Source organism: Lutra lutra, chromosome 4, assembly GCF_902655055.1.
Source record: "Lutra lutra chromosome 4, mLutLut1.2, whole genome shotgun sequence".
Lineage (NCBI taxonomy): Eukaryota > Metazoa > Chordata > Mammalia > Carnivora > Mustelidae > Lutra > Lutra lutra.
In genome coordinates, this window is record NC_062281.1 from 89713497 (window position 1) to 89729982 (window position 16486).

The 16486-nt window shown below is 43.4% G+C and overlaps 1 protein-coding gene and 1 long non-coding RNA gene across 2 annotated transcripts in view; one reads left to right on the forward strand and one right to left on the reverse strand.

The window, feature by feature from the left end:
• LOC125098339 (uncharacterized) overlaps nt 1-536 on the reverse strand; it is an 18424-nt gene extending 17888 nt beyond the window's left edge. The window contains exons 1-2 of the long non-coding RNA XR_007126800.1: nt 365-536; nt 12-124 (exon numbers count right to left, since the gene is read on the reverse strand). This is a non-coding gene — a long non-coding RNA (uncharacterized LOC125098339). The remainder of the gene's footprint in view (nt 1-11; nt 125-364) is intronic.
• TDRKH (tudor and KH domain containing) overlaps nt 1-16130 on the forward strand; it is a 16297-nt gene extending 167 nt beyond the window's left edge. Inside the window, exons 2-18 of the mRNA XM_047727038.1 lie at nt 191-274; nt 493-573; nt 1347-1439; nt 2964-2966; nt 8807-8955; nt 9860-9966; nt 10576-10765; nt 11465-11604; nt 11705-12029; nt 13053-13213; nt 13404-13576; nt 13798-13862; nt 14124-14275; nt 14510-14611; nt 14884-14980; nt 15161-15250; nt 15435-16130. Of these exons, the coding sequence (XP_047582994.1) occupies nt 8832-8955; nt 9860-9966; nt 10576-10765; nt 11465-11604; nt 11705-12029; nt 13053-13213; nt 13404-13576; nt 13798-13862; nt 14124-14275; nt 14510-14611; nt 14884-14980; nt 15161-15213 (1689 nt within the window). The 5' untranslated portion in view covers nt 191-274; nt 493-573; nt 1347-1439; nt 2964-2966; nt 8807-8831 and the 3' untranslated portion in view covers nt 15214-15250; nt 15435-16130. The remainder of the gene's footprint in view (nt 1-190; nt 275-492; nt 574-1346; nt 1440-2963; nt 2967-8806; nt 8956-9859; nt 9967-10575; nt 10766-11464; nt 11605-11704; nt 12030-13052; nt 13214-13403; nt 13577-13797; nt 13863-14123; nt 14276-14509; nt 14612-14883; nt 14981-15160; nt 15251-15434) is intronic.
• The last annotated feature ends 356 nt before the right edge of the window (nt 16131-16486 follow it).

The following is a 16486-nucleotide window of genomic DNA, read 5'->3' on the forward strand; positions in this document are numbered from 1 at the left end:
AGCTCCCTTACCACGGGGCGCTCCAACTCGGGTCCCTCTCCATCTCCCCAGCTGCCGTGGCCGTCTTCATCGTCTGTTCACTCCGAGCATCTCTTTCCCCTCAACCTCTCCATCTCTACCGAGCCTGTTTTATGTTTAAAAAAAAAAAAAAAAAAAAAAGTTTTCCATGCCTCCTGAGTCCCTGCCACAGTATTAGGACCAATCAAGGCAAAAGATCACAGAGGAAAAGTGGCGGAGCATCGCCATCGCCGGTCAGGAGGCTGCTCTCCCCACGGTAACTGGGGTGTCGGTGACACTAGCTTTGTACAAAGGCACTAATTTTTTGCGAACGGTGACAAGCATGAGTGGTTCCACGCCCTCGCACCTTGGTCCCAGACTCGGGAGCGCTGATTTTTCCCCCAGATTAGGGAACGTTGAAACTTCCTCGGTAATTGGACTAGAGGTGGGCGGGCAGGACTCCGCGAAGCCTCTAATTGGCTGTTTAATTCTCAGCAGGTGCAGTCTCAATTAACAACGTCTGATTTCCCTGGCTCCTATTGGGTGACGTGGTGGCCGGCTTTGAATTCCATCCGGGTAATTGGGTATCAGCACGCAGCAGCCCCGTCGCTCAGGGGCAGCCCGAGGAAGGATTGGTTGTGGCGAGACAGGCGATTGATCGGACTGCGAGCCGGGCGTTGATTGGTGCAGGCGGGCTGCGGGGGCGGGGAAGAGGCGGCTGAAGCGAGGCAGGCGGGGCTCGAGTTGCTGTGCGAGAGGGAGGAGGTGACGGCCGCTGGGGTGAGGTGCGAGGTGGAGCGCGCGACGGCTGACTGGAGGAGCGGTAAAGGCTGGGACCGGACGCGGAAACTTAGGGGGTGCGAGAGGCCGGGCCGGGGGCAACAAGCAGGCGGGACTATGGGGCTGAGAGAAGGGATGCGTCCGGAGGGTATGGGGCAGCCGAACGGCGGGCTACCAACCGAATCCGGAGGACATGCTCTGGTCCCACAACGGATCCGGGTCCGAAGTGTTTGCCCCAAGCTACTTTGGACTCCTCGAGAGATCTTTTTTGAGACTGAGAACCGCCATCAGTTTGCCTTTTATTTTCTCCAGCTTTTTCTTTAATTATTCTAATAGGATGACTACAGTCAGTCGTCTGAATAGTAAATTGGAGTTTTTGTTTTCCCAGTTTCCCTCCTTGAGGTTTTGTCTGAAGATTCCCCGTCAAAGCTACGTTTTTATTCTATTCTCACTCTGAACGGGTTGACTTTCTTCACTCATTGGTTAAAAATAAATGTAGCAAGGATGAGAAAATTGAACAAGCTGCTTCAATTCAACAGGCCTGTCACTATGTTTTAGCTACTTTGTAGGTTCTGGTTATTTGGAGATAAGGGAGTGAGAGATTTCTTGCCGCATGGAGCTTACGATGATTTGACTCCTAACGATGTTTTTGAAATAACATAGTAAGCCTTATTTATGCATATCAAATAGCAACTGTTTCATATAAATATCAAGAAATTTCAAAATTGGTTTTTACTGAAAACCATTATCTGCTTCTCTCACCTTGAAATGATCCACGTGTCTCCTCTTTACTCAGTTTCCCCTAGAATGATGGTCTTAAATGCCAGCCTCTTTGTCACATTCAATTTGAATTAATAAAATTAAATACAAGTTGGCATTCAGTACTATACAGTTATATCCCTGTTGCTATATTTCCCACTTATTTTAAAAGAGAAACCATATGAAATGATATGCATATTATAGTAAAATCATACTTGATTAATCAAGTAGATATGCATTCTTTGAGACCTAAGGTAGCTCCACAAACTTCATTTGTAATATGTGAAAAGGAGTTAAGTGAAATTTAGCTTTCAATTCAAATAGAATATTTGAATAAATAATAAATTTATCCTCATCGTGGACATTCACCTTCCCACCACATTTCGTCCACCACCAAATTATTAATATTGTGTCTCAGACACCCATCTACTGCATGTTCAAATGAGAAACCTGATAGCTAGCTCTTTGGCTCACCCTTGAACCTTTCCATGAATCAATTGTTAGATCTTGTGTGTATTCTACCTACTAAAACTCTCCTCTCCATCTCCGTCATTGGCACCTGAACTATCCTCTGAATTTGTCTTCCTACCCCACACTTGCTACCTTCCATTCTTCTCAGTACAGACCCAGCCATTAGTAAAGAATTACAAGCAATGCGATGTGTTATGAAGGGATATTTGGAGTACTATGGAAGCCCATAATGATGAAACCCAACCGAGCATGAGAAGTTGGGATTGGGGGGAGCGGGCATTGGCAGCAGAGCAGGAGGAATATCCGATTTTTTTTTGCCTTGATCCTTACAGTTTCTGAACTGGGGTGAAAATTCTGTTAGTTTTTTTTCTCCTTAAAGAGGTGCCTTTGTGACTGGTCTTCAAACCACACTGCATACCGCATTGTATGGAAATGACTAATTAGCTGTGTAACCTTAGGGAAATCCCTATATTTCCCTGTGCTTCAGTTTCCCCAGTTGGAACATTATTAGTGGAATCAGATCATTTCTTTGGTCCTCCCAATTCTAAAATTCTATGGTTTCATAGGCATGAATTGTGGCCAGAAATGTGGTGTTAAAAGGCAGACAGCATTAGAGCATGGATTCAGTACCACTCTTGTTCACAGACCTAGATTTGTTTCCCAAAACCTTTAACACCTACAGACTCTTGCCTGTCGAGATAAGACCTTCCTTGCCAGTTAGGAGGCCCCATGAAGGCAGCTACTAAGTCTGTCTGGACTGCTGTATCCTCTAGGGCCAATCACATAATGGATACTAAATATTTATTGGTTTGGGTGCAGAAAAATTATTTTTATTTTAAAGAGTTTTCAACTCTGCCATCTAAAAAATCTTTTAAGTTCTAGCTCCCCCCAGCTGTTGCTTTTTTTGTTTTTTGGGTTTGTTTTTTTTTTTTTTTAATTTTATTTATTTGACAGAGAAAGCAAGCGCACAAGCAGAGGGAACAGCAGAGAGGGAAAAGCAGCCCCCTGCCTCCACTGAGCGGGGAGCCCCAGTGTGGGGCTAAATCCCAGGACCCTGGGATCAAGACCTGAGTGGAAGGCAGACACCTAACCAACTGAGCCACCCAGATGTCTCCAGCTGTTGCTTTAACCAAGAATTTATAATGTCTTTGCATTGTCTGTAGCTAGTTGTTTTGGTGTTTTATCTTTCCTCCTAGATTGTATTTCAGGGTGAGAATTCTTATTCCTCCTTGTGTCCCCAGTATATTCAGCCCATAACAAAGAGCACTATTTAAATGAGGCACTATAATAGTGAAGATGAGCTTTGGACTTATAGAGACCATATAAAAAAATACATGAAGTAACCACTAGATAAAAGAAGTGAACTCTCTTCTGAATACCCAGAATAAAAAATAAGAAAAAAGTGGTTTGAGGTTCAAAAATTCAAGACTTTAAGCAAAAGTCTTTATGGGACAGAGCTTATTTCCTTTCCTTTGGTATATGCAAACATGATACCACCCAAACTTTCACAGAGATCAGTGAAAGATTTTATTTACAGCCTAGAAAAAAGAGAAACTGATTTTTTTTTTTAAATCCAGTTAGGAAAGGAACCTCATAACTCAAATGCACATTAAACTCAAGCCTTTTCTTCCTACCTACTAAATAAGAAAAAAAAAGCAGCCACATTTCTCCATGTCTATACTAAATCTCCAAAAGTGATATACTGTATATATTGGATCTTTACTAAATAACGAATTGTCTGAAATAAGAAGAAACTTGAAAAGCGTCCCTCACCCAGGTAATAAAAGGTTTTTCTCTTTTGCGCCTGAGTGGGCAAAACAGTGAATGAAATTTGTTTAAAATTATCATCTAAGGGGCGCCTGGGTGGCTCAGTGGGTTAAGCCACTGCCTTCAGCTCAGGTCATGATCTCAGGGTCCTGGGATCGAGTCCCACATCGGGCTCTCTGCTCGGCGGGGAGCCTGCTTCCCTCTCTCTCTCTCTCTCTCTCTGCCTGCCTCTCTGCCTACTTGTGATCTCTCTCTGTCAAATAAATAAATAAAATCTTTAAAAAAAATAAAATAAATAAAATAAAATTATCATCTAAAAACACAAGTTTTAAAAATATAGGCAAACTTCTGGTGGTTCTCTAAAGAACTTTATTCATTTCTGCTGGTCAGTAAAGCTCTAGAGGCCAGATGCAAAATTTAGTCCTCTGTCTGAATATAGTAAGAAATCCACCTGCAGTCTTACCATGATTTTTATCTGCTTCTTGGAATTAGTTTTTGTTTTTGTTTTTTTTTTACTAAGATTTTATTTATTAGAGAGCGTGGGGGACAGGGGCTGGGAAGGAGCAGAAGGAGAGGGAGACTCAGGGCTTAATCCCAGTACCTCTCTGAGATCATGACCTGAGCTGAAGGCAGACACTTAGCCAACTGAGCCTCCCAAGTGTCCCTGGAATGAGTTATCTGTGCTAGGTCTCCTCTTTTCCTTCATCACCCTTCCTGAAAGGCTTTTAGGGAAAGCACTTTTTTTTCTTTCCTTCCGCCTCAGGAAAAGCATTTAGAATCAAAGTTTTATTCCTGAATAGGTCCTATATTAATGAGTATGTTTTTAGCCTTCCTAGAACCAGTTTTTTTTTAAGGTTAAAAAAAAATATTTTTCTTGGATATCAAATCATCTGGGTAAATTTTTGTACCTGGAGGCAAATCATAGCATAAATTATATTTCCTCATTCATTTTAAAGCAAATTTTGTTAAAAGCCATATTGTTTCATTCTACTAGATTGTACTATCTGAAAGTAGGCACTGTCTTTATTTTTTTTTTTTACCAGCTAGAGTGTTTTCCACTAGTGTTAATTTTGAATTTCCTAAATAAAGACACCAAATATTGTTCTGCTCAGTTTATGTAAAAGAAAGGAGGGAGGGGCTCCTAAAGTCACTTTGTAAGGTTTCTAATATCCAAATAATAACCCAGACTCTGGGTAAGAGGTAACCTCTCTAATAAGGTATATTCCTCTATAAAATTGGGATTAACATTTCTTACCTTACAGGATTACATGAAGATCAACTAAAATAATGGAGGTAAAGTGCCTGGTAGCAGAGTAGCTACTCAGTACATTTATCTTTTCATCCTTAATGTCACAATAACACCTAGCACCTAGAAGTGTTGAATAGATGTGGCTGACCTAGCCTGCTTGAAGCCACTCTCCAGGACACAGGCATAACAGATACACAGTTGCATACAGTGTGAGCAGGTACTATCATGGAAGTCTCATTCATAGGGCAGCAGGAGCTAAGGAGAAACTCACCCTAAGTCAGCCAGGGGAAATCACACTGGCCTCAGCAGAAGTGTAGCAATAGAGCTGAGATGTGAGGAAGGAGTAGGATTTTGCAAGGGAGACCAGCTGGGCTAAGGAGTATAACCAGGAAGACAGAAGGGACACAGGAGAGCACGTCCTGTTCCCCTGATAGCAGTGGGCTTCAAGTATAAGGCTGTGAAAGCAGTAGGCAAGCAGATTATAAAGACCCTTTCATGCCATTAATGATTTTTCACATAGGCAACAGAGTTGCTCAAGAAGTTTATTTATTCAGCAAATGTTTATTGACTGGCTACTGTGTGCACTGAGGAACAAAACAAAAATTCCTGCCCTGTGGAGTTTGCATTCCATTGGGGTTAAAATCAAAATGAAGACCTCATGGGTTAATATAATGATTTGGGCTTATAATCCTAGTGAGATTGAAAACCACTGGGAGGTTTGGAGTGGCTGAGTAATGTTATTTAACTTCAGCTGTTGAGAATAAACTGAATAGACAATGGCAAATGCTGGGATATAATTGATTGCAATGATCTAGACAAGAGATAATGATGGTTTAGGGCAGATGGTCATCTTAGAAATGGAAAGATAAAAAGTGGTCAAATTCTGGATAATTTGAAGGTAGAATGAATAGGATTTGCTGACAGACTAAAGGTGCTATTTGAGGGAGAGGATGAGTAAGATTTTTACCTGAGGAACTAAAAAAATGGACTTGCCATTTACTGAGTCAGCTAAGACTACAGGCAGGGGGTGAGATCAGGAGCTCAGTGTGGTACCTGTTAAGTTTGAGGGGCCTATTAGATCTCCAACAGAGAGGTCTCCTAGGCAGTTGGGTATACAAACCTGATGTTCAGGAGAATGACCCTCGATGGATGAATTTGGGAGCTATTAGCATACAGATGGGATTTAAAGCCAAGCTATGAATCAAACTCTGAGATCACTAAGGAAGTGCGGTAGAACCCACAAGAGGGCAAAGGACAGAGGCCTGGGGGCAGTGTGGTTTTAAGAAGTTACCAGTGCCAGAGAAGGAAACGGACTGATGGGTCAGCCAGAAAGGGGGAAGGAAAACCAGAAGAGTGCTGCTGTGGAAGCCAAGTGAAGAAAGGGTCTCAGAGCAGGGGGAGTCCCCAGTTGTGCCAGATATGTGGCCGAAGGCAGGTAGAGTGAAGACAGAGAATTGACCATTGGACTTAGCCATGTGAAGTCACTGGTGACCTTGGCAAGAACAGTGGGAGTAGATTGAAGAAGAGAAATTGAGCACTGAAGTATTGGCACTTGTGAGTTTTCCTGTAAAAGGGAGGAAAGAAATGAGAAGTATCTGGAGGAGTAAGTGGAATCAAGAAAGGTTTTCTTTAAGAAACAAGAAACTATGGCGTGTTTGCTGATGGAAAGAGGAAGATCCAGGAGAGAGGAAAACATTAAGAATGCATGAGAAGGAAGGAGAGCAATACTTTTATGAGAGCCTTCAGTGCCAGAAGAGACAGTTCATCCATGGCCACAGGAGGTAGGTATTTGGGCATAGATAGAGGTAGGTATTAAGTGTGGTAGAGCTCAGTTAATATCTTCTCTGAATGCTGTGCTTTCTCAGTTGCATAGGAGGTAAGACATCAGTTGAGAGTGAGGATGAAGGAGGTGCTAGAGGCTTGAGAAGAGACAATGTGAGTTGTCTGGGAGGATGTGAAAGGTTATGGAATAAGGAAATACAGTGATGATGTTAAGGTTAGCTTGGCAGAGAGGCGCCTGTGTGGCTCAGTCGTTTAAGTGTCTGCCTTCGGATCAAAGAAAGACAATTATCATATGATCTCACTCATGTAAGGAATTTGAGAAACAAGACAGAGGATCATAGGGGGAGAGGAAAAAATGAAACAAGATGAAACCAGAGAGGGAGACAAACCACAAGAGATTCTTAATCTCCGGAAACAAACTGAGGGTTGCTGGAGGGGAGGGCGGTAGAAGGGATGGGGTGGCTGGGGGATGGACACTGGGGAGGGTATGTGCTATGGTGAGTGCTGTGAATTGTGTTAACATTGATGATTCACAGACCTGTACCTGTGAAACAAATAATACATTATATGTTAATTAAAAAAAAAAAAAAAGGTGTCTGCCTTTAGCTCAGCTCAGGATCCCAAGGCCAGGCATCTGGCTCCCTGCTCAGAGGGAAGTTTGTTTTAACCCTCTCCCTCTGCCTGCTTGTGCTCACTCCCTCTCTTGCTCTCAAACAAAATCTTAAAAATTAGCTTGGCAGGGACACCCGGATGGCTCAGTCAGTTGGGCGTCTGCCTTTGGCTCAGGTCATGAATCTGGGGTCCTGGGATAAGCTCCCCGACTCAGCGGGGAGCCTACTTCTCCCTCTGCCTGCTACTCTCCCTGCTTGTGCTCACTTGCTCTTTCTCTCTCTGACAAATAAATAAAATCTTAGAAAAAAAATTAGCTTGGCAGCAAAATGAAGATACAGTGACAAAGAGCAGCAAGGCCAGTGGTCTGAATGAGATTTGATGAGCTTCTGAATCAGTCAGGGGCAAGTGTTGTTAGAGTCATTAACATATAGGTAGTAGTTGAAGGTGCAGGTGTGGATGAAATTGCCCCAAGACAGCAGAGTAACAGTAGCAGTGGATAGAGGCCACAGAGAGATAGGCCCAAAACTACAAAGGCACTTCCAGGGAAAGAGGAGGAGAAACCCAAATACAGAAGGTGCAGAGGTGATATTAGATAGGGCTTATGCATGCCAGCTAGTTTGACTTTCTGGGAAGTTGTAGTTTTGGTGAAGGAACAGGGCAGACCTTTCAGTGTTAGCCGAGGAATAAATAGAAATCAGGAATAGAGGTAAGGAAGTAGAAGGAGCAGAGCCTAAAACTAGGGCTGAAGGGGCACCTGGGTGGCTCTGTTGGTTAAGCATCTGCCTTTGGCTCAGGTCATGATCCCGGAATCCCAGGGTCGAGCCCCTTGTCAGGCTCCCCACTCAGCAGGGAATCTGTTTCTCCCTCTGCCCTTCCCCCTGCTCATGCATTCGTTCTCTTTTTCTCTGTGTCATATAAATAAATAAAATATTTTAAAATAAATAAAACTAGGCCTGGAAAGCCATTCTTACAGAGACAACAGCTTCTGGAAAGGCCTAGAGCCATGGAAGGGCACAGATAAGTAATTTTAAGTAGTCTGATGTGAAATCTAAAAATACATTTTTGTACTGTTTTATTCATTTAACAATTTTTTTGTTCTTCCATCTTATAAAATTGTGACCAATGTATGGTTTTCCTTGGGAGGGTATGGGGAATGAAGTTTGCCTCTTTATGTATGTCCCTTAGCAACTTAGAAAAAATACCCTGAGACCTTTTACATGAAATAGATTTGGTGGGGGGTGGGGGAGATTTTGAGACTGCTTAGGCTCTTAATATGGAAAGGTTGATAGTCATGTTCTTTTTAATAATACCGTAATCTGTTTCCGTGCCTCTCTGCCAGTCATAAAGGTACAGGATGAAAGCTTCTTTTCCCTCATTTACTTATTTCAGGATGTAAGTCTGAATACAGCAGAAAATGTCCACTGAACGAACTTCTTGGACAAGTTTGTCCACTATTCAGAAAATAGCACTGGGCCTCGGGATCCCAGCCAGTGCAACGGTTGCCTATATCCTATACCGCAGATACAGGGAAAGTAGAGGTACGTGAGCCCCACAGCTGTGCATATGGCAATGTTCAGAACGTGCTCTGGCCTTGTTAAATTGAAATGAAAATTCTCCTTGCTGGACTGGGTATGTCTGTTGGGATGTAATTGGCTTTCTGTGAGGGGTCTTTGAAACTATTTTGTTTCTTCTTTTCTATGTCCTTAATGTGCAGCTAGTCTATGAAATGATAAACTCATAATTCTCTTGATTTGTTCCATTCAACAGCAGCACCACAATGGGTTCTTTTTCATCTATTTTTTTTTTTTACGCATCTATACTCTTTATCTTTTTTATATGCTTCTTGTATTTATTTGTTAGAAAGCTAACCATGGGATCCACTTTATCCATAGGCTGGACCTAGAGAAAGGATTTAGGTACAAATGGAAGTTCTGAGCCCAGTGAACTCCTTGGGCAACTTTTAAATCTTTATTATTATTTTTTTAAATATTTTATTTATTTGACCGAGTCAGAGTGAGAGAGGAAACACAAGCAGGGAGAGTGGGAGCAGGAGAAGCAGGCTTCTTGCTGAGCAGGGAGCCTGATGTGGGGCTCAATCCCAGGATCCCGGGATCATGACCTGAGCCAAAGGCAGACACTTAATGACTGAGCTACCCAAGTGCCCCAACCTTCATTCTTCTCCAGGAGTAATCTCCTGGGAGATCCAGTTTGCACAAAAGCCAGCACCCGTTCCTTGCAGATCCAAATCTGAAGTAGTATCCCAGAGATAACGTTCTGGTCTTCTGGACCCTATCATGCCTACTCAGATGCTACTTCTTGTCCTTATGGTTGAGATTCTGGGTCTATCTCATGGATAGTTCTCTTTGATGCCTGGATTTAGGGGAGGGCTGGGGTACCTTGGATGCTATCTAAGTCTGATCTGATGAGCCATGATCTGTGCAGAAGAGCGGTTGACGTTTGTTGGGGAGGACGACATTGAGATAGAGATGCGAGTTCCCCAGGAGGCCGTGAAGCTCATCATTGGCCGGCAAGGAGCCAATATTAAACAGGTAAGTGGCAAGCGGGCAGTTGGCTTCCCCAGCGATTGATTCTGCTTAATCTTGCTTTCCTCCTCTGCCCCCATCCCATACTATGTATGTCTTCAAAAGAAAAGAAATACAGGAACTTTTAGCTAACTATGCTCTTTTCTTTCTAGAGAGGCATACTTCTCTCTAGAGAATAAATGACTCACCTTGAAATGGGGACTTTTGATTGCATGATTCTCAACTTGGTGTAGCTTGAACCATTCCTTTCTACTATGGAATTAATGAGCTCTCATTAATTGTTAGTAAATGTTGAGTTGCTATTTAATTCTTCTATTATTCGTTTGGAATGTCAAAAAAAAAACCCAAATATTTGATTGTCTAATCCAAAAAAAATTAGGGGGAAAAAGGGTTCTAAACACTAAGAGAAATTGTTTTGAATCAACTGCTAGTTGAGGTTAGCTTTGTCACTAATCTCCTTTCATAACTACAGGTAATTGAGGACTGTTTATAGCATCCTAATTTAGCTGATTACTTCCAGTTCCGTCTACCTCCATGGTTAGGTTGAGAGTGTACCTCGCTGACCCGAATGGGAGCCATTCTAGATCGTACTGCCATATATCCTTTTCTCTGCAGCTGCGGAAACAGACAGGTGCTCGGATTGATGTGGACACAGAGGATGTAGGCGATGAACGGGTGCTGCTTATCAGTGGGTTTCCTGTTCAGGTGTGCAAGGCCAAAGCAGCCATCCATCAGATCCTGACAGAGAATACCCCCGTGTCTGAGCAGCTCTCAGTTCCCCAGAGATCCGTGGGCAGGATCATAGGTACCACTGGACAGCTTCCTCTGTTGTTCCCTTTTTTCTTCACCTTTGCCTTCTTTCACACCTTCCCAAGGGTTTTTCCGGGCCTATCTCCCTTCACCTTGCTGGGGGCGTGGGGAGACAGGGATATTGAGACCAGAGCTTTACTTTTTTTATAGAACCAGTGGTAAAGCAAACCCATTACCTCAAGAAGTTTTATGATCTGAACCTTACAGGTAGGTTCCAGAAGGGTTCAGGTAAATGTGTTTACCTCATAATAGATATTTAAAAGAAAGCTAATCGTGCTCATGTTATCCCAGATCTTTCAAGATAGTGCTCTTGTAGAGAGCATCTGTTATGCCTTCCCCAAGAGCATTCCTTACGCTACTATTAGAGGTAGAGAAATGTCCATCATTGGCCCAGTGTTTCACAATGTGGGATATCTTCTGAAGTGCAGGTGTAAAGTATGCTGAATGGTCAAAAAATGGAAATGACATGAACTTATACTGATCAAGAGTTTAAGCAGAAAGAGAAGACTGTGCCTAGTCCCCTTCTCACAGTAAGGATTGCAGTAGCTTCTGCTTTCTGTTCAATATCTTACATTCTGTTCACTTGGGACATGAGAACTGACTCTTCTCTCCCAGTATATACAAAATAGTGATTTCTCTAATAGTTAAGTTTGGCCAGGAGGAAAGGACAGGTTTTTACATTTTTTCAATGCAGGGAGAGGTGGGGAGACTATTCGTTCAATCTGTAAGGCCTCTGGAGCCAAAATTACCTGTGACAAAGAATCAGAGGGGACATTGCTACTATCAAGGCTTATAAAAATCTCAGGAACACAGAAGGAAGTGGCAGCAGCTAAGGCAAGTAGCTAATAGATTTGAATTGTGTCTAAGAATGAGAACCCTTTATTCTGTCCTGGGTGAAAATATCTGGCCACAGAGATCTCATCTCTTACCACAGCATTTGATACTGGAGAAAGTTTCAGAAGATGAAGAACTTCGGAAGAGAATTGCTCATTCTGCAGAAACCAGAGTCCCACGCAAGCAGCCAATCAGTGTGAGAAGAGAGGAAGTGGCAGAGTCTGCTGGAGCTAGCGAGCCAGCTTTGTGGAAAAACGCTGGTACTGGCACAGTGCCAGAGCCAGCAACCCTACCAGGAGCTCCTCCCCGAAAAGGAGGCGGTGATGCGGCTGTTGTAGGGCCAGAAAGTGCTTGGGAGAAACCTAATGGTGACAGCTTTCAGAAATCTGGAGCCCAGACCAGTCCAGAGATGTCCATGTTTGAAAGTATGTAACAAAGTGGGAACCCATTTGCCATATGGAATATAGAAATACTGGCTTAGATAACCTAAAATAGGAAGCAGTAAAAACAATTTGTTTTTTGGATTGCATTTAGAAGTCTCTTCACAGATGTACCTTTATGTGGTAATATTTTACTTGGGGTTAGTACTAAACATAAATAATAATTTTCTGAACACAGACCAGTTAGTGTTGGAGAATGATATAGAAATATGCTAGTTCACAGGGCCCCTGACTGGCTGAGTCAGTAGAGCATGTGACTCTTGATCTCAGGGTTGTAGGTTTGAGCCCCATATTAGGTATAAAGATTACTTAAAAATAAAATCTTAAAATATGCTAGTTCACAGGAAACTAGTACTACTGAATATATCAAATAATTGAATTTACATGATATTCTTTCACAGATTTATTAAATAAGTAAAATACTCAGCCTGGTGTTTCTTTTGTTTTTGTTTTGTTTTGTTTTTGGCCTACTTCATTAACTGTTTTTAAAAATCATCACCAATGAAAAAAAATCACCATTAAGAAGAATGAAAAGATAGTGAGCATTCTCTTCTGTGCATAGGTTGTGGGATGGGGGCAGGGAAGACCAGGGCCCCTAAGAGGTTCTCAGACTTGTCCAGGGCCACATAATGAGTCAGTGATAGAATGAGATCTGGAATAAGCCCACATCTTTCCACTGGTCCATGCTGCAGCTAGCGTATGGAGGATTTACCTTCGTTGTAATTGGTGTCTGATTTGAATATATGGCAGATGACTAGGAATGTAAACTCAATGTATTACTCAGTTACATAGAAAGGTACACAAATCAACTTAGGATGTGTCTTCAGGATGTTCTTGTGTGATTCATCCAGTTTTCCCTCCAGCCATTTTTTAAATGGTCATAGCCATTTGGTGTTTGTACCTTCACCTCTGAGACAGTCTCCCCATTTCAAACAGAGGTGATTCTGATATGGTCACCAGTTTAGAAAGTGAGGATTCTATAGCTTAACTTGTTTATCCCTGGTTTAGTCCCCAGTCCTGACTTCAGTTTCCATGCCGATGAGTTCCTGGAAGTCTATGTCTCTGCCTCTGAACATCCCAACCACTTCTGGATCCAAATCATCGGCTCTCGCAGCCTGCAGCTGGATAAGCTTGTCAGTGAGATGACCCAGCACTATGAGAATAGTCTAGTGAGTGCCATAGGGACTGGGCTGGGTTTGATTTAAAAAAAGGGTGGGGGGGGCCTCTTTTTTCATTGTAGTGTGTTCTCTTTTCCTGGGAAGCAACTACTTGTTCTTCCTTTTGGTACTTTCCGCTTATCTGTTTTTTAGCCTGCCCATCCTAACTCTTCCCCATCCTGATCCTCACTCCCGTGTGCAGCCTGAAGACTTGACTGTGCATGTGGGAGACATTGTAGCAGCACCTTTACCTACAAATGGTTCCTGGTATCGAGCTCGAGTCCTTGGCACCTTGGAGAATGGGAACCTGGACCTTTACTTTGTTGACTTTGGAGATAATGGAGATTGCCCACTGAAGGACCTCCGGGCACTCAGGTCAGTATGGAGGCCATGGTGGAGTCCCAGTTGTTAACTCTGCCTTGGCCATAGCTGGTGGTGTGCTCTTGGCACTCATGTAGGGGGATTGGGAAGAGAACTTGTTTACAGAGAGCAGATGATTATCTTCTCCAGCTGGGTTAATTGGTGATCTCTAGAAACAAGGACTGTAAGAGACCCTTCTGGCACTGGGATTCTAATTTCAGTTTCTTTCACTTTAGGAGTGACTTCCTGAGCCTCCCATTTCAAGCAATAGAGTGTAGTCTGGCACGGATTGCCCCCTCAGGTAAATTGGTCATGTGGCCTATTGACCTTGCCTCCACAAAGAAAAACTTTTGTACAGCACATGGAAGAAATTCTCACATTCCCAAGCTTTATGAGTTCTGGGGGCTCAGATGTCTTTCCTCCCCAGCAGTAGAAAGCAGCAAGCAGGCAGACATAGGTCCCTTGTGGAGTAGAAAGGGGTGGTTCCAATTTCCCTCCAGGGTGTAATCTCACCCCATCAGCAGGGATCCCTTCATAGGTTCTCCCTGCAATCTTTTACCAGGTGAACAGTGGGAAGAGGAAGCTTTGGATGAGTTTGACAGACTAACTCACTGTGCTGACTGGAAGCCCCTGGTGGCCAAGATCTCCAGCTATGTCCAGACTGGGATCTCAACTTGGCCCAAGATTTACTTATATGATACTAGCAATGGGAAGGTATGACTGGGGTCCACTCGTTGCTCACTATCTCCTCAGTATATTTATAGTCTCATTCACTTTTTCTTTCCTAGAAACCCTTATCTGATACTACTCCTACCTCATAAGATCCTGCTTACTTCCCATAAAGGAATGTCTTTGAAGTATCAATCCTAATCTAACTCTTCTGTCCTAGTTCCTCAGATATTCCTATCCCTAGAGAGAACATCATTCCCTTTTCATTTTTCTTCTCAGAAACTCGATATTGGGTTAGAATTAGTTCGTAAAGGATACGCAGTTGAGCTTCCAGAAGACGTGGAAGAAAGCAGAGCTGTCCCAGACATGGTTCACAATGTGGTGAGTGAGCCATTGTGGCTATGTGCAGGATGCTGCTTCGGTGCAGATCTGGTGCCTAGAGAGATGGGAGGGCTTCTAGTCCTGCGTGCATTCCATGGAGGGCTTTCCTAAGGAGTAGCTCCACAGGTTACTCAAAGCAAGCACTGTGTCCCTCTTGGCAGCCAAACCCAACTGCCTTAATCAGATCCTGTGGGCATAAAGCTGGGATGGCCTCTCCTTTCCCACCAGCCAACACTACATTCTTTTTTTCTCTCTTGTCTTCATCCCTACAGGCCACAGAAACAGATGTGTCTCTCGACAGCATGCTCACTGAGACCAAGAAGAGCCCTGGAGAGATAGCAAATACTCTGTCCTGCCTCAGCTTATCAGGTACAGGCTGCATTTCCTCCCTAGAGCATCTTTTGAAGTTACTGTTTTTCAGTAGGTCTCTCCAAACCGGGGGTGATATAAAAGCTGGGCTCTTAACCAAAAGCATCCTGAGCACCAAGGAGCCCATTTTCCCGAGTCTCAGTGGCCGTGCCTAACTTCCTCTCCATTCCTGCTACACAGAAGCTGCCTCCATGTCTGGTGACGATAACCTGGATGATGACTACTTACTATGAAGTTGGCTTCATCCACCTCAGCTGCCTGCTTTGCCGCGTGAGTACAGCTCTCCTCTGTCTGAAGCCACCAGAGAGTAACAAGGGTGACAACAGGGGCCTTGCCTTCTGCTCTCTTCCCTAGCCTGTCTGAACACTGCTCTGCAGCTGAGTTCCTGCAGCTTCATTCTCAGGTTGAGCCCTTTCAAGCTTTTTGTGTCTCTGTGTGTTTGTGTCTTTGGCAGGTTTGGCACAGGATTTGGTACATGGAAAGAGGAACCTATGATAAAGAGATCTGTGCAGTCCTTCCTCTGTTACATACACGATCTGGCTTGCTGCGGACTGAATGCCTTCTCTCCTTCTGTCAGACTACCAGAAAGAGTGTGGAGTAGAGGGAGACAAGTACACGTCCCCACTTCACCTGCCTGACCCCGTATTCTTCCAGAGTTTGCTTCCAGGCTGCTCAACATCTGGCTCACTGTTTTCTGCCAGGCATTGATCTATGCTTCTGCAAGACTATGTCCTTTTTGGGGCTGGGAAGCAGCCAGGGTTTGGTCACTCGAAGTGATGATTCTGCAGACTTCTGACTCACCTCATCAGGTGACTTTAGTTAAAGGTTTTTGAGTGGTGAACTCAAAGACTGCAGTTGAGTCAGGAGGCAGTTTCAGAAATCAGCAGAATTATTATTTAAAAAGCCTCAGGAAAGGGGAAGAGAACACCGCCTCCCAGCCTTAACTGCTGATATGTTATTGGAGATAGGTTTTTCCCTGTAAACTTTGGTTAAAATACAAGTAGACAAGGAGAGCAGCAGCTCAGGAAATGTTCTGAAGTGCTAGTGTAGTATCTTTGTGTATATACACATTCATAGAGTGAAAGAGAACTTACATAGCTGTTTGAATCATTTGGGGGATTCTTTGCTGAATAAAGTTCTCACAAAATTATCTAAAACTAAATGTTGGTTGAATCAGGTGAAAGCAGGCCTGTGGGTATCTTCTGAACCTAAACCTGGTAGAGAATTTGTCACATGCCTCACAGAGATGGCCCATTTTTGAAACAAGGGCCCTTCCCATGCACAGATCCTGTCCTTTCCCTAAAGTTACTTCAGAATTACCATTTACTAAGAACCAGAGCAATTTAGGCTCAGATTATATAAATAAGAACCACAAGGGTGTCTGGGTGGTGCAGTCGGTAAAGCATCTGACTCTTGATTTCAGCTCAGGTTATGATCTCAGGGTCTTGAGATCAAGCCCCGCCTCAGCCTTCTTGCTCAGCTGGGATTCTGCTTGAGATTCTCTCC